This window comes from Geotrypetes seraphini, chromosome 3, assembly GCF_902459505.1.
Source record: "Geotrypetes seraphini chromosome 3, aGeoSer1.1, whole genome shotgun sequence".
Classification (NCBI taxonomy): Eukaryota; Metazoa; Chordata; class Amphibia; order Gymnophiona; family Dermophiidae; genus Geotrypetes; species Geotrypetes seraphini.
Window position 1 is genome coordinate 110101717 of NC_047086.1, and position 24844 is coordinate 110126560.

A 24844-nucleotide genomic window follows, 5' to 3' on the forward strand; every position below is an offset into this window, starting at 1 on the left:
GCTCTCCCTGACGTCAATTCTGCAATCGGAGAGGAAGTTCCGCCCAGCCAGGCAGCGATTGGCTGGCCCGAACTTCCTCTCCGACTGCAGAATTGACGTCGGGGAGAAGAAGACTTATCGGCTCGATAGATTAGATCGCCAAGGCAAAGTGAGTCCTGGGTGATCGACTCACTTTGCCTTGGCGAGCTACTGGCGCCCCTGCCTCGGGCCCCCTGTCAGCTCCGGGCCCCTGAATGCAGGACTGGTAGTACTGCCCTGATGGCGGCCCTGCGGCACACCAGGCAACATCTCGCGGCACACTAGTATGCCGCGGAACAGCGGTTGAAAAACACTGCACTAGTCAACTACTTTATTCCAGCATACTAGTGTTTTGTACTACTCATCTCCCTCTTTCCTTTGCCCTAACAGCTCTGTGAAGAATATAAAAAGTAACAAATTAAAGTACAAATGCAATCATTACAAAAGAAATTTCAAATGTGAAATACAATTGTCGCTATTTTTTTTTTTTTACCTGGCTGCTCAGTTGGAACCAAGACTTGATTAGGCACCATGGATTTTCATTAACTGCCTAGAGATTTTTTCCCTACTTTCTCTCTTTCCAACTTAATTTAAGTCCAATCATTGCAATGGCAGCCCTTAGCTAGAGGACATATACAGGGTCTTCTTCAAGGAACTTGGAATTATGGCCCTAAATCTAGTTATTAAGAACAACTCTGGTAGAAGCCTATTCTATAATGGAACCTAGGCACTTAGATTCGGTTTGGCATACCTAATATCTAGGTGCCCATGCTTATGCTATCCATAGAGCTGGCATACGTTTGGGTGCCTAATTGTGGTAGGAATCTATAAAATAAGTTGCATGAGATAAGTGGAAGTCCTGCCTATGTCTCATGCTCCACCTCCCTGTGTATACCCCCCTTGCAAATATGAGCTATTAAAGTTAAGCAGGTTATTTGCAAAATATTGGCATATATGCCTCTTTATGCACACATACTTGCATATGTCATATTCTAAACATTTATGTACATAATGTGCACGTAAATGTATGCGCCCAGGTTACAGAATTATCCATCACTGACAACTTGTTCTCCAAAGCAGCTGTGAATGCTGCTTCTACAGCATCCCAACTTCAGACAACAGAATGGAAACCAAACCCAGGTTCTTTTACATAGCACTAAACCACCAAGCTGGCCCATTATTTTGGGTTTAAAAGATTTTATATATGAATATTATAGTCTGCCTTATTTTATTCTGGTATTTATAAAATGTAAAGAAATATCATATTTAAAAAACTTGCTGCAATCTCAAACAGGTATCAAGAACATCAGAATTGACTTTCAATGTTATACAGTGGCAATATCATGTACCATCATTGTAAAAGTGCAGCACAGTATAGCACAGCAGGCAGCATAGCAGGCAGATATTCTCACGTGGGTGACGTCATCCATGGAGCCTGGTACAGGCAGTGGTAAAAGTGCATTGCCACTAAGTTTTTAGAAACTTCGTGACTGCCCCACCGCACATGCGCAAGTGCCTTCCCGCCTGACACCAGGCTCACAGTATCTCTGTTCCATAAGCAAGCTAAGAAGCCAACCAGGGGGGATGGGTGGGATATGAGAATATCTGTCTGCTGTCCCTGGATAACACCTGTTATGGTAAGTAACTGTGGCATATTCTCACATGTGGAACTCCTTAGCTTACTGTAATGGGATGGAAGGAGAGTTGGCCATTAAGAAGAAAATAAATTCTGTAATACTGTTTGGCCGAAAAGACCATATCGTCTGGAATAGGATTCTAGACAGTAGTGAGATGTGAATGTGTGAACTGAGGACCGAGCAGCTGCTTTGGAAATTTCCTCAATATGAGCTACTGATGCTGCCATAGCTCAGACCTTGTGTGCTGTAACACATCCCTCGAGCTGCAGCCTAGCCTGAGCATAGCAGAAGGAAATGCAGGCCGCTAACCATAACATAACACCAAATTTCTAGACTGTATAACCAAAAAGTTCTATGCGGTTTACAAAACTTTATCAAAAAGATACAATAAAAATATTAGATCAGAAGTTTTAGCAAGAGGAAAATTGTTCTGAATTATTCATAAGAAATTTTGAAAAAAGAAAAGTTTTCAGTTTACTAAATTGTTCATAAGAAGATGTACATATTAAATGCCAAAAATCTTTGTCATGATATGCTGCTTGATAGGCCAGCATATGGTCAAGCTATTTCTTACTTTTGCATCCTTTAACTGGTGGAAAAACGAACAGTGTGTGACTTTTTACTATTCTTGTAAGGTGCTATTAGGAATAAGTCAACTAAATATGATGGAGCTAATCCAAAGGCAACTTTATAACACAGACATCCCAACTTGAAACAACTCGTGCCTCCACTGGGAGCCAATGCAGCTCACAATAAAGTGGAGTCATGTGGTCGTATTTCTTCAGACCATAAATTAGTCTGACCGCAGTATTCTATATCAGTTTGAGTCTGGCCATATTTTTCTTGGTGTTTGACAAGTAGATGATATTACAGTAGTCAAGAAGACTTAACAGTAAAGATTGAACAAGAATTTTAAAAACAGAAATTTCAAAATATGGTCTGATAACACGTAATTTCCATAAAGTGTAATATCCCTTACGAATCACAGCATCAATTTGATTCTTTATGGTCAGATGTCGATCAAAAACTATACCTAATATTTTAATTGTTGAACATATGATATAAGATGATGAATTTATCTTAATTGAAATAGTGCTCTTGGTTACAGGGAGGCCCAATTTGTTAGGATCAAAAGAGAGGAACAGTTGAGATGAAGTCCTGTGTAGCTTAGTTCTTTGTATGTGGTAAGCCTAGGCATGCTTACAGTCCAACGTGTGTAGAACTCTTTTTCCAGGAAGAGAATTAGGCTTTGGAAAAAAACTGGAAGTACAATGGATTGATTCAGGTGAAATTCCATGACTACTTTTAGGAGTTAGGATGAGTCCTGAGAACCACCTTGTCATGAAGGAATATTGTGTATAGTAGATCTGAAACTAATGCTTGGAATTCGCTCACTAGATGAGTAGAAGTGATAGAGATCAAGAAGATCACTTTCCAAGTGAGAAACTGAAGATGAGTAGCTGCCAGTGGTTTTACTGGTGGCTTCATCAGACTAGCGAAGACTACATTAAGATCCAATACAAGAAACAAGCAGATGAGTGGCCAGAAGATTATTGTTGACAGGAGCATGGAAAGCACTAATAGCACTGAGGTGAACTCTGACCAAAGTGGTCCAGAATTGGATAAATGGAGAAGATAGTCTAGCACTGAAGGAAGAGAAGAGGAGGAAGCATCCTGATCACGGATATTACACCATGAATTGAAGTGTGTCCATTTCTGTTGATAACATTGCTGAGTATTAGGTTTTCTGGAACTAGCTATTATGGCTTGCACTGAGTCAGAAAGATTAAAATCTGTTAAAGTTAGACCAAGAGGTACCAAGCTGTGAAGTGCAGAGATTGCAGATTGGGATGTAAAAGAGATCCTTGACTCTGAGTGAGCAGAGATGGAAAGATCTGTAAAGGAATCAGATCCCTGGATCTCAGCTGAAGTAGAAGGAAGAACCAAGGTTGTATGGGCCACCGAGGAGCTATCACAATCATAGTTTTTCCATAGCTATGCACAAATGCAGTAGAAAAACTCATGCTCTGTTCAAAGGTTGTAAAAGCAAGAAATTCTTAAATCACTCTTTAGCATCTCAGGCAGCTTCTCTTGAAAAAGAATTTTGATCATTATTGCTCACAGCTGTTTCTTACAGACATTTTAGAGAACAGCTAAAAACCTATCTTTTCTCCAAATACCTGACTAGCTGACTCATTCAAATATACGATTATGTTTAATGTTTATAATCTTTTGTAAACCGCGTAGAACTTTTTGGTAACGCGGTCTATAAGTATAATGTTATGTTATGTTATGATTTGTGCTTGATCTTGACTAAAGTCTTGAGAATGAGAGGGATTGGTGGAAATGCATAAAGGAACTTGTTCGTGCAATACAGAAGAAATGCATCTACTTCAAGATGATGATGAGAGTACTTTCTGGAGCAGAATTGAGGCAATTTGTGCTTATGGGGAGATGCAAACAGGTCTATTTGAGGAGTCCACCATAGTGAGAAGATGTGGTGCAAGACTTTGGCGATATAAGCGATTCATAAATTTTTTAATAAACAAATAAATAGTCCACTCATATGGCTGAAAAAATCTGCAGAGCTTGTTGGCTAGAATATTCTGTTTATCTTGTACATATATGGCTTTGAGAAATATGTCTCAAGCAATTGCCCAGTTCCAAATGTGCTCGGCTTCTTGACACAGAGGAAGAGAGTCCATTATGCCCTGTTTGTTGATGTAGTACATTGCTACTTGATTGTCTGTTCGAATAAGGAGGACTTGATTGGAAAGACTGTCCTGAATGGTTTTTAGAGCATTTCGAATTGCCTGCTCTAACAGGTTGATGTGAAATGTATTTTCTTGAGCAGACCATCAACCTTGTGTCCTGAGACTCTCCAAGCATACACAGATGCGTCTGTGGTGAGCATTCGCTGATGTGGGGGAATGTGAAACAGCAACCCTCTGGAGAGATCTGTCAGATCCATCCACCACTGAAGAGATTTGTGAATAGGGGAGGTGATTGTGATCCATAGGGTTAAGGGATTGAGATGCTAGGGTCCATTGAGTTGATGAGAGATAAAGTTGTACGAAGGGGGTAACATGAACTGTGGATGCCATGTGAGCTATAAGTCGCATCATCTGTCTTGCTGAGATGGTTTGTAGAGTGGAAACCGATTGCAAATATGAAACAAGGTGTCTTGTCTTTGTTGAGGTAGAAAAGCCCTTAGAAGAGTGGTGTCGAGTAGGGTTCCTAGGAATTGCAGCACTTGAGAAGATTGAAGTTGTGATTTGGGAAAGTTGACTTTGAACCCAAGAAGCTGAAGAAAAGTGATTGTCATCTGTGTTTCTGAGTGTACTGCTTGAGAAGATGGAGCTTTTATCAGCCAATCATCCAGATATGGAAACACCTGAAACCTGTGGGTATATAGGGATGCTGCTACTACCAGTAGGCACTTGGTGAATACTCTTGGAGAAGAAGCTAGGCTGAATGGCAGAATTTTGTAATGGAAGTGTTGAGCTATTCGAAAATGTAGAAATTTTCTGTGATCAGGATGTATGGATATGTGTGTGTAGACTTCTTTGATGTTTAGAGAGCACAGCCAATCATTTTGTTCTAGAAGTGGATATAGGGTCCCTAAAGAGAGCATGAAAAACTTTTCTTTGACTAGATATTTGTGTAAGGTTCAGATATGAGAATGGGACGAAGACCTCCCATCTTCTTTGAAATTAGGAAATACCTGGAGTAGAAACCCAGGGGGAACTACTTCTTGGGAATTTAGTTGAAGTAGAGTTTTGATTTCCTGAAGAAGAAGGGATGTCTGTTGAGATGTGAAAGAGGACTCTCTTGGAGGATAGTCTGGAGGAATGTAATAAAATGGAGAGAGTAACCTTCCTCAATGACCTTGAGTACCCAGGTGCCCATGGTGATAAGAGTCCAGCGCCGATGACACAACAGAAGTTGACCTCTGATAGGTTGGGGAAGAGGCTGAGAAGGAGGAATTTTGGATATGCTCTCTATAAGCACATGAAAAAGACTAGGCTAGTTTCTGAGGAGCCGAAGACTGGGGCTTCTGAGGTTCCTATTGTTTTTGCCTGTTCTGTGGTGGAGAGGATGTTGTTGGATATCGTCTCTTATAGGAATAAGAAGTAGATTTTTGAGGAGGCTTAGATGGTTGAGCTTTAATTTTAGATCCTGTTAAAGAATTCTAATTCTGCCCTGCTGAGAAAGTTTTTCAGTAGTACCGACACAAGGGATGTTGGCTAACCAGTCTTCAAGATTGATATCCATTTTAGAGACTTACAGCCATGCAAGACATCTCATAGCAACAGAAATGGTGGATGCTCTGGATGTCATTTCAAAGGCATCAAATGCTGTTCTTGCCATAAATTTTCCTGTTTGAAGCAGACTGAGTAGTCTGTTGAAAATATGTTAGGCGGTCTGATGAAATATGCTGCTCAAAATCAGCCAACTTCTTTATGAGCTGATTAAGGTAAAAAGACAAGTATAAGTTATAAGAACTCAGTTGGCCAATATAGAGTTCTGGTAAAGATGGCGACCAAATTTATCCATAGTATGACCCTCACATCCTGGTAGTGCAGTAGCATAAACCCTGGAGCTTGAGGATTTTTTAAGAGTTGATTCAACAAGCAATGATTGGTATCTCAAAAATGATTATTCCATATAACTCCGCACGTTCCCTACGATCATCATTCTTAAACTTACTATCTATTCCCTCCCTAAAAATTATCGGCACTAGAAGAAATGACATATTTTCCGTTATGGCCCCTACATTATGGAACTCCCTACCAAACTATATAAGAAATGAAAAAGACCTATTATCGTTTAAAAAAATTTTAAAAACTTTTCTATTTCACGATGCATTTGATACGTGACATAACACACCTACATTTTTTACGTTTTATCACGACCATCAAACTTAACAACTCTCTCTGTCCCTTATTGTGCTTTCCCTTTTATGTAAATTTCAACAGATAAAGATATTGTAACTTTTCCCTCCTTTCCTGCCCATTCATGTCAGTCCCTATCCTAATTTATCTTAAAATTAATGGATTTATAATGGCCGTTTTTTTGTTTTTCTTTTTTTCCAACTGTTATACTGCTTTATATTGTTTGTCTTTTGTCTAATTTGTCTAAATTGTATGTGAAACCACCACCTAGTGGCTTTTAAACTGTAAATCGCTTAGATATTTTTATAAGCGATTCATCAAATGCTAATAAACTTGAAACTTGAAACTTGTATGGTAGTTGTGGTTTATCAAAGCCAGGGCAAGATATTATTCTATAAAGAGAGACAATCTTTCTAGGAGCTATAGTGGCAGAAAGAGGATTCTCCCAATTCTTAAAGAGTGCCTCTTTGAGGAGATTGTGCAAAGGCAACTTAAGAAGCTCCTTAGGAGGCTCATCGAAATCCAAAGCATCAAGGAGCTCTGCTCTGGGCTCAGTGTCTGCCTTCAACTTGACAGAGTTTTCCCTGTCTGATATACTTGGTAAATGAAAGTCCCTCAGGAGGAGATCTTTTAGGAGTAGGAGGTGGAGATGGAGCAGATAATGTAGGCTTATGCTCTGTGTCAGTATGGTGACAAGAAAGGTCAGAATCAATGTCTTATATCCCAGGTGACACTCTGTAGGATGAAGATTCCTTAGGTGAAGGAGACCGATGAGTGTGAAAACATAGAGATGGACTTCTCTGATGACATCAGCACTGATCTGATGACAACGAGTGATGCAATGATCTTTTGGATCTGGAAGCATAAATTGTCGATGTACGTTGATGCTGAGGTGGGGAGCGCGGATGCTAAGGTGGGAAGCGCGGATGCTGAGGTGGGGAGCGCCGATGCTGAGGTGCAGCGCACCAATAAAATGTAGTGCGACGCTGCATCGATGCAGACCTAGAATCGGTACCATATGGCCTTGAAATGTTATGTTAAGGCTGCGCGGGTACCAAACGAGTCAATGTAAGCATCAGTGTTGAATGCAACTTAAGCTCCCTTCGAAAAAACTTGAGTTGTTCCTTGAAGATTTGCACCCATAACCTTGGCTCAACAGCCGGTAACATTGTTGCTGTAGTGTGTTAAGGGGTAGGAGACCTCGATGAGGATGCACGCACTGTAGGAGATACAGCCTGCACTGAAGGAGATAGATGGCATCGCCACTTGGCCTGCATCGAGGGACTCGATGCTGTAGAGGCCTGTGATGCTTGCTGGGAAGAGGATGGCTTTTTAGTGGACTTGCCCGATGGAGGACCAGCTTCCGATGTCAATGCCGGTACCGCCTGTACCAATGACTTGGATTTATCACCAGAGTTCATGGTCGAGCCAAATAGCTTCTCCTGCTGGATATGTCGAGCCTTTAATGAGCGTTATATACGAAAAAGGAGATTATCGCTGAAAAATAGCTGGAAAGCGATGACCACAAATGCTCGCAGTCTAAGCAACAAAGTTCATGATCTGCAAGCCCTGATATTAGAGGCAGATCTAGATATTGTTGCTATCACAGAGACATGGTTCAGTGAATCACATGGATGGGATGCAAACATACCGGGATATAATCTTTTTATGAAGGACAGAGATGGTCATAAAGGTGGAGGAGTAGCTCTCTATGTAAAGATCAATATCCAAGCGACCGAAATGCAAGGGACCTGGGGAGAGGAAGAAGCGATATGGATTGCTCTGAAAAGAGAAGATGGAACTTCTATCTACGTGGGTGTAGTCTACAGACCTCCGACTCAATCGCAGCAAATTGATAAGGATCTGATTGTGGATATCCAAAAGTTTGGAAGGAAAGAGGAGGTTCTGCTGTTGGGAGATTTCAACCTGCCGGATGCGGACTGGAATGTTCCGTCTGCGGAATCGGAAAGAAGTAGGGAGATTGTGGATGCCTTTCAAGAGGCTCTGCTCAGACAAATGGTGACGGAACCCACAAGGGAAAAAGCGATATTGGATCTGGTCCTCACAAATGGAGAGAGTATCTCTAATGTTCGAGTGGGTGCTCACCTGGGTAGTAGCGATCATCAAACGGTTTGGTTTGATATAACGGCTAAAGTGGAGAGCGGCCGCACGATACTTAAAGTCCTAGATTTCAAACGTACGGACTTTAATGCAATGGGAAAGTACCTGAAGAAAGAGCTGTTAGGATGGGAGGACATAAGAGAAGTGGAAAGACAGTGGTCTAAGCTGAAAGGAGCGATAAAAATGGCTACGGACCTTTATGTGAAGAAAATCAATAAAAACAAGAGAAAAAGGAAGCCGATATGGTTCTCCAACCTAGTGGCTGAGAAAATAAAGGCGAAAGAGTTGGCGTTCATGAAATATAAAAAAACCCAAGAAGAGGAGAGCAGAAAGGACTACAGGGTGAAATTGAAAGAAGCCAAGAGAGAAATACGTTTGGCGAAGGCACAGGCGGAAGAACAAATGGCTAAAAATGTAAAAAAGGGAGATAAAAAATTTTTCAGATATATTAGTTAAAGGAGGAAGATAAATAATGGAATTGCTAGGCTAAAAGATGCTGGGAACAAATATGTGGAGAGTGATGAGGAGAAAGCAAATGTGCTAAACAAATACTTCTGTTCTGTGTTCACAGAAGAAAATCCTGGAGAAGGACCGAGATTGTCCGGCAAAGTTACACGAGAAAATGGAGTAGATTCTGCGCCGTTCACGGAGGAGGGTGTTTATGAGCAACTTGAAAAACTGAAGGTGGACAAAGCGATGGGACCAGACGGGATCCATCCCAGGATACTAAGGGAACTCAGAGAGGTTCTGGCGAGTCCTATTAAAGACTTGTTCAACAAATCTCTGGAGACGGGAGTGATTCCTGGGGATTGGAGGAGAGCGGATGTGGTCCCTATTCATAAAAGTGGTCACAAGGATGAAGCAGGAAACTACAGGCCAGTGAGCCTCACTTCAGTTGTTGGAAAAATAATGGAAGTGTTGCTGAAAGAAAGGATAGTATATTTTCTTGAATCTAATGGGTTACAGGATCCGAGGCAACATGGCTTTACAAAAGGTAAATCGTGCCAAACGAACCTGATTGAATTTTTTGATTGGGTGACCAGAGAGCTGGATCGAGGACATATGCTAGATGTAATTTACTTGGATTTCAGCAAAGCCTTTGATACAGTTCCTCATAGGAGGCTGTTGAACAAACTTGAAGGGCTGAAGTTAGGACCCAAAGTGGTGAACTGGGTCAGAAACTGGCTGTCGGACAGATGACAGAGGGTGGTGGTTAATGGAAGTCGCTCGAAGGAAGGAAAGGTGACTAGTGGAGTCCCTCAGGGTTCAGTGCTGGGGCCAATCCTGTTCAATATGTATGTAAGTGACATTGCTGAAGGGTTAGAAGGAAAAGTGTGCCTTTTTGCAGATGATACCAAAATTTGTAACAGAGTAGACACCGTAGAGGGAGTGGAAAATATGAAAAAGGATCTGCAAAAGTTAGAGGAATGGTCTAATGCCTGGCAACTAAAATTCAATGCAAAGAAATGCAGAGTAATGCATTTGGGGATTAATAATAGGAAGGAACCGTATATGCTGGGAGGAGAGAAGCTGATATGCACGGACGGGGAGAGGGACCTTGGGGTGATAGTGTCCGAAGATCTAAAGGCGAAAAAACAGTGTGACAAGGCAGTGGCTGCTGCCAGAAGGATTCTGGGCTGTATAAAGAGAGGCGTAGTCAGTAGAAGGAAGAAGGTGTTGATGCCCCTGTACAGGTCATTGGTGAGGCCCCACTTGGAGTATTGTGTTCAGTTTTGGAGACCGTATCTGGCGAAAGACGTAAGAAGACTTGAGGCGGTCCAGAGGAGAGTGACGAAAATGATGTATGAGGAGAGACTGAAAGCCCTGAATATGTATACCCTAGAGGAAAGGAGAGACAGGGGAGATATGATTCAGACGTTCAAATACTTAAAGGGTATTAACGTAGAACAAAATCTTTTCCAGAGAAAGGAAAATGGTAAAACCAGAGGACATAATTTGAGGTTGAGGGGTGGTAGATTCAGGGGCAATGTTAGGAAATTCTACTTTACGGAGAGGGTGGTGGATGCCTGGAATGCGCTCCCGAGAGAGGTGGTGGAGAGTAAAACTGTGACTGAGTTCAAAGAAGCGTGGGATGAACACAGAAGATTTAGAATCAGAAAATAATATTAAAGATTGAACTAGGCCAGTTACTGGGCAGACTTGTACGGTCTGTGTCTGTGCATGGCCGTTTGGAGGAGGATGGGCAGGGGAGGGCTTCAATGGCTGGGAGGGTGTAGATGGGCTGGAGTAAGTCTTAACAGAGATTTCGGCAGTTGGAACCCAAGCACAGTACCGGGAAAAGCTTTGGATTCTCGCCCAGAAATAGCTAAGAAGAAAAAAAAAAAAATTTAAATTGAATCAGGTTGGGCAGACTGGATGGACCATTCGGGTCTTTATCTGCCGTCATCTACTATGTTACTATGTTACTATGTTTCTGTAATGTAGAAAAATGAATACAAGTGTCTACTCGATGCTCAGGCCCCCAAAACTGTAAGCAGCAACTGTGCGGGTCGGTGATTGAGAAACAGGGCACTGGTACCAATAGCACTTTCTGAAACTGTTCTGAAACTGTTCATGGACAGAAAAATCTCGGCAGTGAGATTAAAAATCTCAATGTTGTAAAACAAAAAGAACTGCCAAGGTAGGAAAAAGGGAAAAATATAATTTTTTAAAATACAGACCGAAGGATAAGAGAAAGTAAAACAATAAAGAAAGCTACAGGCCCAAAACAGAAAAACGTCGACGGGAAGGCAACTTGCTTCAGATAGAGTCCAAAAGAATAGTACATATTTGCTCTGAGAAAAACGAAGAATTGAGGTACTGCGAGCCAGCATCGGGTGGTAAGGCACTCACACATATCCGTACCAGGCTCCGTGGATGACATCACCTACATGTGAGAATATGCTGCCTGCTTGTCTTAGGATAAACAAATATATATATCTTACAGTTATAATATAGATACACCACCAATTTTCTGGCACCCCTAGTTCCAAACCCTTGCTGGATAAACATTTTTGCCAAACCAACAGTGGTCACCTTTAGAACACACTCTCCTTCTCTCCCTCCCCTGTACCTCTTTAAATCTTCACCAGTGGCAAGCAACATCTGCAACCTGCAGCTCACACCGGTCTCAGCTGTCCTTTTAATGTCACTTCCTGGTTGCAGGACCAAGAGGTCACATCAGAGGGAGAGCCAAGGCTGGTGCAAGCAGCAGGTTGCAAATGCTGCTTGGTGCCAGATCATCCGTTGCTGGAAAATCGGTAGTGTACCTTGCCTTCAGAAGGGTACTGTCTGCCTCATTCAGAAATATTTTAGTATCCCAAGGAGAGGTTCAGAGGTTAAGAAAACATTTATTTATAGAACCATAGAATACTTAATTATATGCAAAACCTTAGCCACTAATAGTTACCTGTAATTCTCCCTCCCACCATCCAGTAGGATTCTTTTTAAGAATTAATATCAATTGTCCTGGAGCCAAATTAAGTTGTTCTATTCCTGTTGCTGAATAAGCAGATGTAACTTGGGCAATTTCTGGAGGGAGAAGGAAAAGAAATTCAAATACCATAGCTTGCAAAAAACAAAAACAAAAAAAACAACCACCCACAAAGATGTGTATATAATAAATTTCATCCATACCAGGCTTCTTGTTTAAGGTTGCAGTTTTCCCAGCATTGCCAAAACTCTAAAATGAAAAAAGTATTTATTTAATAAATACTGCCTAGAACTCGAATTATGGAGCACTTTTACACACAAGCAAGAAGTTTAAAGGAATATGAAATATTCATAGGCTGTAACAATACAATTGGAAAAAATTGTGTGGAGAATGGCTCATGAAATTTTTTCCACTCCATGCGTTTGCAAATGTGCATTTGTGTTTATATACTTTAGTGAAGGACTGGGACAGTTTTGAACATAGTGGTACCCAAACACTGCAGATAAAAGGCTGTAAGTGGTATAGAATGAAGATTTAGAGTGGCCAAGTGTGAAGGAATATGTTACTCCATACAATCCACCTTCAGTAGCTCCTACCAAACGCCAGAACTGAGTTTTGTATTTAAGATTTCATATAGCCATAGTCTCGACTATTTAAAAAAATGTTATTTCTCTGTAAAATAGTAACAATAATCAAGCTGAATACTCCTTATAATAGATCAAACAATGTATTCAGGAACACACTAATACTAGAAGAAATAAATTGCAGTTTTCAATAACCAGTGGAGAAAAGACCTCAGTGTCACGTTGGATCAAAACTCAAAATCCTCCGGACATAACATCTTCAGATATTATGCTCGAGCTTTAGCTCTTTCCCCTGATGAAGCGTGTTGTAGCGAAACAGGGGCCCTGTCAGGAGATTATTGAGTATTGGAAGGGGTCCATTGGATAAACATAATTGAAGATGAAATAAACTCCAGACCTTACATTACCTTTAGCTTCTGCCTACATACTATACAAAGAAGATTTTTGCAGCAGATAAGTCCTTTAATTTATTTCTTTGTTTTGAGTTTTGTATGTTTTTGCTAACCAGCTAATTTGAACAACAGTTGATGAATGCAATATTTTTACTCAAACATTGAATGACTTAGTGTGGAGTTTTTAAGACCAAGGATGTGTTCACACATTCAGATTAATATCTGCAGATGTTATGTCTAGAGGATTTTGAGTTTTGATCCAATGTGACACTGAGGTCTTTTCTCCACTGGTTATTGAAAACTGCAATTTACTTTTTCTAGTATTAGTGTGTTCCGGAATACACTGTTTGATCTATTTCTCTGTACTATACATCTAAAAAATTATATTTAACTCAAGAATTAAAACTAGTCTTACTGATTAGAACATGTCATTTGCAACATGGAATAAGACCACTGTAGGAAAAGTTCACAATTATGGAACACTCTCCTAATTAGCTCTTCTGCTTCTTTTATAAGAGATAACTCCAATGTTTATTCAAACCTAAAAGCAGTATACCATATATACTCAACTATAAACCAAGATTTTTGGGCGCCAAAAACATCCAAAAAATTGAGATCTCAGCTTAAAGTTGAATCAAAAGAAATTTCTGTGCTTCTTCCCTCTCTCCACGGTCACGACACAGCATTTCTTATTGCTGGCACAAATGACAGGGTATCGACTCTCAGAGTTTCTGAGAGGGTGGGAGCCAGGAGGTCTTTAACGTGTGCAGATGCTCAAGGCCCCACAAAAGCCTAGCTTGCTTTATATGTCAGCAATGGCAGCACCAGCAGCTAGGAAGCAGTGGCAAGAAATGAAGGTCACTGCGGGAGAGGGGGGTAGAGGAGCGAGGAACAGGTTCTATTGCACCGAGTTGAAGGGCCCAGAGTTCTTGGTGAAAGAGAGACCTCTGGAGGGAGTTGAAGAGACTCTTTTGTTGGCTGGTTTGAAGGTGTTTTTGATCAAGTGGAGGGCGTAGTCTTGCGTGACAACCTGAAGTACCCAGTGATCTTTTGTGATGAGTCCAATGTAGGTAAAATAACAAAATAAAACCTAGAAGATCAACCTGCTTCTTAAGGGAAAATTATGAGATGAATCAGGTGAATATTGGGAATGCTCTTCAGAAAAGAATTAAAAGGATAACTGCTGTTTAGACTGAGAATGAGTCTGATTTCTGTGTCTTTTGTTGCTTTGCACCTGGTCATTGATGGCCTAGAGGACAATGAAGATGGACAATTGTAATGACGTTTCATGTTATAATAGTATAAGTATCTAGATAAAGCAGAATATCTTCTAGAAGAAGAGGATTGAGAGGTTTGTGTCTGTGTGTTTTATAATCTTATCTGCAAACCAAAAAAAACAACAACAACCCACCAAAACAAAACAGAGAAACACCTCTATGAAATATCACACTCAATCTACAAAAGTAGAGATGAAAGAGAGGCTTCAACTGGGACTTTATTGCATTAAAACAAACATTAGACTCAACACAGCCTGTGTTTCCACACCTTAGTGCCTTCCTCAGGAGTCAAACTGTTGATATATTCTGTTTGGAGAACGATATTTCATGTGAGTGTTATACCTCCTGTTAGCTTGATTTATTTGGACATAAGAGATTGATATTGCAGTGTTTGGGCTTTTTTGTGTACCATTATATAAAGTGTCATTCTCCAAACAACAGAATATATCAACAGTTTGACTCCTGAGGAAGCCACTAAAGTGCGGAAACATAGGCTGTGTTGAGTCTAATGTTTGTTTTAATGCAATAAAGTCCCAGTTGAAGCATCTCTTTCATCTCTATTTTGTGGATTGAGTTTAAATCTTATCTGCTACCTCTTCAATCTATCTCCAGACAAATCATCACCTTGTAAGGAACGTCAGAAAGGTGCTCTTGCACTGAAGTATCAAGCTCTGAGACCCTGAGCCAAGCTAATGGGCGCACTGCAATTGTCACTGTAGATATTCAAGCAGAGACATCAAATGCATCAAAAAAGCCTCTAGCCAAGTACTTCCATGCAGTGAACAAGTTTTTAGATAATTGTTGAAACTGCTTCAGTTATTCCGGAGGGAGCAATTCCTCAAATTATGGAAGTTGTTTAAGCAAGGATTTCATAACGTAAGAATACGTAGAATTGACTGTCCATTATTCTACTGACTAGTCTTTAAGCCCGTTACATTAACGGGTGCTAGAATAGATGTGTCTGTCTGTCTGTGTTTCTTTATCTCTCTCCTTGGCCGCTGTGTCCTTCTGTTTCCCCCCCCCGAGCAAAGCTGTCTGCCCCCAGCATACCCCTCCCCCAAAGCAGCCCCCTTTCCCTCTCCCTGTCTCTCCATGGCCCCTTGTCTTCCCCCAGAGCAAAGCTGTCTGTTCCCAACACACCTCCCACCCAAAGCAGCCCTTTCCCTATCCCTGTCTCTCCATGACCCCTTCTGTCTTCCCCCAGAGCAAAACTGTCTGTCCCCAGCACACCTCCCCCCAAAGCAGCCCCCTTTCCCTCTCCCTGTCTCTCCATGGCCCCTTCTGTCTTCCCCCCCAGAGCAAAGCTGTTTGCCCTAAGCACACCCCTCCCCCCAAAGCAGCCCCCTTTCCCTCTCCCTCTCCCTGTCTCTCCATGGCCCCTTCTGTCTTCCCCCAGAGCAAAGCTGTCTGTTCCCAACACACCTCCCACCCAAAGCAGCCCCCTTTCCCTATCCCTATTTCTCCATGACCCCTTCTGTCTCCCCCCCAGCACACCCCTCTCCCAAAGCAGCCCCCTTTCCCTCTCCCTGTCTCTCCATGGCCCCTTCTGTCTTCCCCCCAGAGCAAAACTGTCTGTCCCCAGCACACCTCCCACCCAAAGCAGCCCCCTTTCCCTCGCCCTCTGGCCCCCTGTATTGATCCCCCTGCTTACCCTCCCTCCATCCCGGCGTCTTCTGGCCTGCTCCTCTTCAAAGCAGGCTGCGATCGTGGTGGCCGGCCCCAGCGAACCTCGCAGGCCGCTCCCCAACCCGGAAGCATGCTCCCTCCTGACGCGATCCCGTGCGTCAGAGGGAACGTACCACCGAGGCCGGAAAGTGGCCTGCGAGGCCCGCCAAAGCCGGCCCCAAAGAAGAAGATCAGCGGCAGTGGCAGCAGCGGTGAGTGAGGGTGGGAGGAGGCTTGCTTCGGGTTGGTGAGTGAAGGCGGGAGGAGGGGAGTGGCCAGAGTGATCCGAGGCCCGCCAAAGCCGGCTCCGAAGAGGAGGATCAGCGGCAGCGGCCGCAGCGGTGAGCGAGGGCGGGAGGAGGCTTGCTTCGGGTTGGTGAGTGAGGGCGGGAGGAGGGGAGTGGCCAGAGTGATCCCTGGCCGGGTTCTAAAATGGAACACGGCCATGGATCACACATCACAGTGGCAGGGATCACGCTTTTTTAAAAGCGCATGCGCCACTAACGTTTTATTATATAGGATGAGCATAGAAGACTGCAAAATGCATTTTCCAAAAGGGAAAGGGAGAGGGATTGGGACTTATATGCTACCTTTTTGTAGTTTTACAACCTTTTTGTAGTTTTACATTCAAAGAGGTTTATAAACAGGTACCTCAAGCATTTTCCCTATCTGTTCTCGTGGACTCACAATTTATCTAATGCACCTGGGACAGTAGAGAATTAGAGCCTAACGTTCTGGCTTCTCTCTTCCTAGAGGAACAGAAGCATAAGATGTTGAACTGTGTTTGAGTGTTTTATAGCAGATTCCACAACTAAAAAATTATGTTGATGCTGTGCTCTCTCAAATCTTGGACACTTTGAATTCTATACATTGTGATTTTTTTTTTAGGAGCTACCTGAACTGACAGAGAGTTTTCCAAGTTCTTAAACAGAGTATCTTTCATGACCCTATGTAAAGGCACTTAATACATTCAGTTGGTGGTGCATTAGAACATAAGAACACAAGAATAGCCTTACTGGGTCAAACCAATGGTCCATCAAGCTCAGTAGCCTGTTCTCACATTGGCCAATCCAGGCCCTAGTACAGGGGTGGGCAAACTTTTTGACTCGTGGGCAACAATGGGTTCTTAAATTTGACAGAGGGGCTAGGCGATGGGGATGGGGGTGGTTCTGATGCTGCAGGAGGAAACAGCAACGATTAACAACACAGAAAAGAAACACTTTCTATGCCACCCCTCCTCAATTTATAATTTAGAAATACAGTACTTGTGTTTTTATATCTTTATCACTTAAAAAAATAAAACCAAAAAGAACATGTATATACTTCCTATGTATGCGGTTCAATACATAAGAAAATGGGAGAATGCTTATATTGACCATAAAACGACTGATCCATTCGGTGCAAATGTTAATTATGTTCTTACGATTTCAGTGTACAGTACAGAGTAAACAATGAGTCAAAAAATAAACTTCAATACCTAACTGGAAACATGATGAGTCTGGTTTGTTTGTTTTTAAGCTCAGATTTGTATATCTTGGAATAGATACTGATAAATTCCCTGAACAAATAAACTACCATAAGAACTGAAAAATAAAGGTCTCTGTTTATCAAGCAAACATGCTTAACCTTTTGTCCCTGTTGCCGCGTGTTCATGGAACTTATCTGGCGCAGAGGCTGGCTGGTTGCTACCATGAGAATCTCTCTGATGTGCCCTAGGTCTGGGTACTCTGTTATGACGTTCGTGTCAGTTGTTGCATCTTCTTCGCTGCCCCAGCCAACAAGAGCAGCATTTCACAGCCACCGCAGAAAGGGGCTGCCCGGCACTTTCCAGCAGCTGCCGTGCACGACACACAATGATGGTAAAAGAAAGGGCTAAAGCAGATGCTGTGGGCCATATTAAAAAACTAAAAGGGCCGGATATGGCCCGCGCGCTGTAGTTTGCCCATGTCTGCCCTAGTACCTGGCTAAAACCCAAGGAGTAGCAACATTCCATGCTAATGATCCAGGGTAAGCAATGGCTTCTCCATGTCTTTCTCAATAACTGTTCCTCCAGGAAATTGTCCAAACCTTTCTTAAAACCAGCAAGCTATCTGCTTTTACCACAACCTATGGCAATGCGTTCCAGAGCTTAACTATATCTGAGTGAAAAAATATTTCCTCCCATTGGTTTTAAAAGTATTTCCCTGTAACTTCATCAAGTGTCCCCTAGTCTTTGTAATTTTTGATGGAATGAAAAATCGATCCACTTGTACCCGTTCTACTCCACTCAGAATTTTGTAGACTTCAATCATAGCTCCCCTCAGCAGTCTCTTTTCCAAGCTGAAGAACCCTAAATTTTTTAGTCTTTTCTCATACGAGAGGCATTCCATCCCCTTTATCATCTTGGTTGTTCTTCTTTGAACCTTTTCTAGTGCTTCTATATCTTTCTTGAGATAAGGAGACCAGAATTGTGCGCAATACTCCAGATGAGGTCACACCATGGAGCGATACAGGGGCATTATGACATTCTTAGTCTTCTTAACCATCCCTTTTTTAATAATTCCCAGCATCCTGTTTGCTTTTTTGGCCGCCGTCGCACACTGTGCAGAAGGTTTCATTGTATTGTCTTCAATGATACCCAGATCCTTTTCTTGTGCGCTAACCCTCAAGGTGGACCCTAGCATCCGGTAACTGTGATTCAGGTTATTCTTCCCAATGTGCATCACTTTGCATTTTTCCACATTAAATTTCATCTGCCATTTGGATGCCCAGTCCTCCAATTTCCTAAGGTCTGCCTGCAATTTTTCACAATCTGCATGCGTTTCAACAACTTTGAACAGTTTAGTGTCATCTGCAAATTTAATCACCTCATTCGTCAATCCAATTTCTAGATCATTTATAAATCAGTTAAATAGCACCGGTCCCAGTATAGACCCCTGCGAAACTCCACTATTTACTCTCCTCCATTGAGAAAAATTACCATTTAAACCTACCCTCAGTTTTCTATCCGATAACCAGTTCCTAATCCTCAACTGGACTTTGCCACCTATCCCATGACTCTTTAATTTTCTCAGGAGCCTCTCATGAGGAACTTTATCAAAAGCTTTTTAAAAATCTAGATACACTACATCAACCGACTTACCTTTATCCACATGTTTATTCACACCGTCAAAGAAGTCAAGCAAATTGGTGAGGCAAGATCTCCTTTGGCTGAACCCATTCTGACTCTGTCTCATTAAATCATGTTTGTCTACATGTTCCACAATTTTATTTTTTATAATTGTTTCCACCATTTTGCCTGGCACTGAAGTCATTCTTACGGTCTGTAATTTCCCAGATTTCCCCTGGAACCCTTTTTAAAAATCAGTGTAACAATGGCTGCCCTCCACTCTTCAGACACTACGGACGATTTCAGCAACAGGTTACAGATTACTAACAGAAGGTCAGCGATTTATTTATTTATTTTTAACATATCTATACTTTTTTTTCAAAACGGTTTACAAGGAGTTCTTTTAGTACCCTAGGATGTATACCATCAGTCCAGGTGATTTATCACTTTTTAACTTGTCGATTTGGCCTAGTATATCTTCCAAATTCACTGAGATTTATTTCAGTTCTTCCACAACATCGCCCTTGAAAACCATTTCTGGTTCAGGTAGATCTCTTACATCTTCTTCTGTAAAAACCGAAGCAAATCTAATCTAATCTAATCTAATACTTGGTTTTATATACTGAGACTTCAATCTAAGAGTGCTCGATTAAGCTGAGAGGAACATATTAATTGGATCTTAAAAGAGTTAATTACCAAAGTGTTTGGCGAACAAAGTAGTTTTCAAAGCCTTGCGAAAGGAAGAAAGGGAGCTGAAGCGTCTCGGGAAAAGTGGAAGATCGTTCCAAAGTTGTGTGAACTTAAAGGACAAAGAGAGGCCAAAGATCTTGGTTCTTTTGATGTAATGTAATGTAATTTATTTCTTATATACCGCTAAACTCCGTTAGGATTCTAAGCGGTTTACAGGAAAAAATAGACAATAGGGTGCATTAAAATTATAAGTAAAATAGGTACTTAGATATTCCCTTACTGTCCCGAAGGCTCACAATCTAACTAAAGTACCTAGAAAAATGACAATTAGTAGAGTAATGAAAAAATAAAATAGAGATAGATGAGAGAAAATAAACATTCTAATAAGACTACAATGGTCTAAAGGACTTTGAAAGGTTGAAAAAGAGGGGAAATAGGAAATAGAAGCAGAAGAGAGAACCGTTGAAACTATAGAATTCTTGGGAAATTTAAATGAAATTTAAATAAAGTAGGAACCAAAAACCAAGTGGCAAAACAATGAATGAGATTTAAAAATAAAATATCATAAACTAATAAAGAAAGTGAAAAAATAAAAACAGTCAAGACTGAAGTCCAGCTTGAAATGACTTCACTGCTTTGGCTGCGAAACTTCTCCAGATGTCATCCGATCCTTGTCAGCAAACCGGAAGCCCCAAATCCAGTGTCTCCGGTCATCAACTCGTCTAAGATATTCATCACCTTTCTTGAGTGGAGTAGAGGGATACAAGCTTGTGGATTTGTGGATTTATAATCAAGTAAACAAAGTTCTTGATACCAGTCTTGTGAATAGCCAGACATTGAACAAGTGGAACCTTTTGTGGTCTCTGCTTTCATCTTCTTTCCACTCTTCCTTCCAGGGTCTGCCCATTCCATCCACTGTCTGGCCTCTCCCCCTTCCATATGTATCTGACTTCTTTCTATGCCCCTCTCCCCTTTCCATCCAGCCTGTGCCTCCTCTCTCCTTTTTACATCATTCATTCCAGCTTCACTGCTTTCTTCATTTGTATCTCTCCTACACCAGATCTAGCATCTTTATCCCTCTCTCATTTCTCTGCTGACCCCCTTTCCAGCATCAATCTCTCTCTACTTTCTCATTCCTGTCTCTCCCCTTTCCCTCCTCTAATCTCCCTGCCAGCTGTTTCCTTCCATTTTTCCTTCTCCCTTCCCTCCTCCCCCCTATCCAACAGTAGCTCTCTTCCCATCCCTTTCCCCCTCCCAGCAGCATCTCTCTTTCTACCTCCCTTCAGGTGCAGTAGCAACTCTCCCTTTATCCATCAGCTTCCCAGCCTCCAACGGTGGCTTCCTCTCCTTCCAGCAACTCTCAGTACTTGCCTGCAGAAGTGATTTCCTTAGGCAGCCTTGGGTCCGTTGCCGCTTCTGAGGAAAGGGGAAGTTGCCAAAGTGAATCACTGCCCTGGCAAGTACAGAGCTGCTAGGAGAGGAGACAGCCACTGTTGAAGGCTCCCTGCACATTCGTGACACCCCCCCCCCCCCCAAGCCGGCAAAAACAGCTTTGCACCGCAGGCCTTGCCGCCCAAGACGAGCCGGAGGCCCCTATCCGCCGCATTCTGCACGTGGGCAGGCTTTCAGCACAGACGCTGCTGATGGCCCCAATCCACACGCTGCCCCCCACCACGCACACTGACCATCTCCCTTCTACTTGCAGCTTCCCCGCAGCCCTCTTCGGCGACTCGGCAGGGGCAGCGATCAAGACAGGCTGCCGACGTCGGGATCTTTCCTCTCTGAGTCCCGCCTATTTTGATATCTTTACTGGATGGGCAGGAAAGCTTAAATTGTTGATCTCCTCTTACAAAAGAGAATCTATAAAGATTCCAAGATAAAGGAACTAAAGGGATGAAAATACCTAGAAGAATTTTAAAAACAACACAGGCGCACTTGAATTGGACTCTAAGATACAAAGGGAGCCAGTGGAGGTTGAAAAACAGTGATGTCACATGATCAAACTTACACTTCCCAAAAATCAGCCTGGCAGCAGTATTCTGGACCAATTGTAATCTGGAAAGACAAGTTTTTGTAATACCGAGGTAAAGGGCATTACAATAGTCAAGATGAGATAAAATAATCGATTGAACCAAAATGGAAAAGTGGTGTTTGTGAAAAAGGTATCTAACTTTTCTCAACATAAGTAGATTGAAAAAACATTTCTTAAAAACGGAGCTGATCTGGTCTTTAAAAGAAAGTGAGGAGTCGAAAAGAACTCCCAGGATCTTAGCAGAAAACTCGATTTGCAGAAGAGAACCAGATATCAATGCTAGAGAGCTAGGAAGGCAATCAAGTTTAGGGCCTAGCCACAATAATTTTGTCTTAGACGCGTTAAGTTTCATCTGAACGAATTGGGCCCACATTTGGATTTTGGAAATGCTAAGATTTTCTTTAGACGCTAAGTCAGTTATATCCTGCTCTATTCTAACAAAATAAAAATGTCATCTGCATAAGTAATTAAGGTTTCATGAGTGGACAGCTCGAAGCTAAGAATTGGGCCCACATTTGGATTTTGGAAATGCTAAGATTTACTTTAGACGCTAAGTCAGTAATATCCTGCTCTATTTCTAACAAAATAAAAATGTCATCTGCATAAGTAATTAAGGTTTCATGAGTGGACAGCTCGAAGCTATTAAGAGTAGTCATATAAAAAGATTAAATAATATTTGTGAAAGCAGGGAACCCTGAGGGACACTGCAGGAAGGTTGTCAGGAGGTAGATGTATTGCTTTTAAAATGTACTGAATAAGAACAGTAAAGAAGAAATTTAGTAAACCAGGCAAAAACGATTTGGTGAAGACCAATATCAGAAAGCAATTGAAGAAGAATATCATGATGGACAACATCAAATGCTGCAGATAAGTCGAACTGAAGTAGAATGGAGTATCTATTTTGGGATTGAATTTGTTGAATTTTAGAGAGAAGAGAAATCAGCAAAGTTTCTGTGCTAAAGTTGGAACGGAAGCCATGTTGAAATGGTTGAAGAAGAGAGAATTTGTCAAGATAATCAGTGAGTTGACTAGCTACGATAGATTCTAATATTTCTGTGAGTAGGGGTATGTTAGCAATTGGACGATAGTTAGAAGAGGAAGTAGGGTCTAGATCTTCTTTTTTAGAAGGAGAGAAAGCGATATTTGGCCCATAGAGTGTGAAAAGTGACCTGTTTCTAAGGAAAGATTAAGTAAGGCATTCAGCCAGGTAATAGCTTGAGAGGGTATGTTAATGAATAAATAAGATGGAAAAGGATCTAGGAGGCATTTACATTTACTCATCCTTTCACATAGTCTTGAAACTTGAAATTCAGAGACTGACGCAAATGTATGCCAAAAGCGGTAAGATGGAATTTCCTCTGTAGAATTTTTAAGATAAAAAGAAGAATGATTGAATTCAATTTGAGAAAAAGATTGTCTAATAGTAGCAATTTTATCTTGAAAGAAAAAAGCTAAGGTTTCTGAAGAGGGAGATGAAGAATGATCAGATTTGAAAGGAATAATAATCAAAGAACGCCAAGCTTGAAAAGAATGCTACTTTGGTTAGAAGACTTGACTATTTTACAACCATAATAAGATTTTCTTGCTTTCCTAAGTTCAAAATTGTAAGACCTAAGTGCACATCGCCATATTGACTTGTCCGAGTCGGAATGAGATTTTTTCCATCTCTTTTCTAACTTTCTATAATTTTGTTTTAGAATTCTATGAAAAGATGAGAACCATGGTGCTTTTTGGGTTACAGTAATCTGTTTAGTGATTATTGGGGCTAAAGAGTGATCAATGGACTCTGAAAGAGAGTTCCATTTAGACCAGATTGCATCAATAAAGTCTTCCCTGGGAGAACAGGGGAGGGTAGATAAAACTTGAGACCAGAAGAGTTCTGGACAGGCTTTCTTTCAAAAAGTAACAGTTTTCTTCTTTGGTAGTTGAGTCAAGATAGGGGACATAAAAATAGGGAGTGAAAACTCACCAAGATAATGATCTATCCAGGGGACCAGTTGCCAGCGAACAGAATCAATAGAGATCTGTTGGGAAGAGTGATCAAAAAAACTGACAATATCTAAAGAGTGCCATTTTTCGTGAGTAGGGGTGAAAGGTGAACATGTAAAACCTAATGATTGGAGGAAATTAACAAAGTCAAGAGTATCTCTGTCAGTAAGGTCTTCTAGGTGTAAATTTAAATCACCTATGAGTGGCGTCCTAAGAAAACCTATTACAGTTACTTCCTTGAGATTATTATTTGGGAAACTGGCTTAATATGGAGCCCCTGGGAAGGTGTTTACTAATCCTTGTGCCCTTAACACACAAAGGGAATTACCAATTATTTGTCCTGGAGGTGAATGCTTTTCATAGTCTAATGCTTCTGGAGGCCCAAGATGCTAGTCTCATAGTTCCTGATCCGGAAAAGATACATTCAAATTTTGGCCCTAGAGCACAAAGTAAGATATTTAATGAGTTACAAGTAAAGACCATAAATGTTTTCTGGTGTTACCTACACATGAGGGGAAGAGGGAGGGGACTTAATAGGATTGGGCTTTTTGGGATTTAAGGAGTTATAAAACTGAACTTTAGGGGTTAAGATGGGTTATGAGCTAGTGCAGGGGTAGGGAACTCCGGTCCTCGAGAGCCGTATTCCAGTCGGGTTTTCAGGATTTCCCCAATGAATATGCATTGAAAGCAGTGCATGCAAATAGATCTCATGCATATTCATTGGGGAAATCCTGAATACCCGACTGGAATACGGCTCTTGAGGGCCAGAGTTCCCTACCCCTGGGCTAGTGGAAGGTCGTAACAGCCTAAACCAGGGGCAGGCAACATCGGTCCTCGAGGGCCGTAATCCAGTTGGGTTTTCAGGATTTCCCCAATGAATATGCATTGAAAGCAGTGCATGCAAATAGATCTCATGCATATTCATTGGGGAAATCCTGAATACCCGACTGGATTCTGGCCCTCAAGGACCGATGTTGTCTGCCCCTGGTCTAGGCTGTCTGCAGATGCTTTAAGAGTTTGACT

At 41.6% G+C, this 24844-nt stretch overlaps 1 protein-coding gene across 7 annotated transcripts in view; it reads right to left on the reverse strand.

Annotated features, from left to right (window-relative positions):
* Positions 1-24844, reverse strand: part of ITSN2 (intersectin 2) — a 317097-nt gene that overhangs the window by 92995 nt on the left and 199258 nt on the right. For all 7 annotated transcript variants that reach the window (XM_033939784.1, XM_033939780.1, XM_033939783.1 and 4 more), the window contains 2 exons: positions 12308-12353; positions 12081-12202 (listed from right to left, as the gene is read on the reverse strand). In XM_033939784.1, the coding sequence (XP_033795675.1) occupies positions 12081-12202; positions 12308-12353 (168 nt within the window). The remainder of the gene's footprint in view (positions 1-12080; positions 12203-12307; positions 12354-24844) is intronic.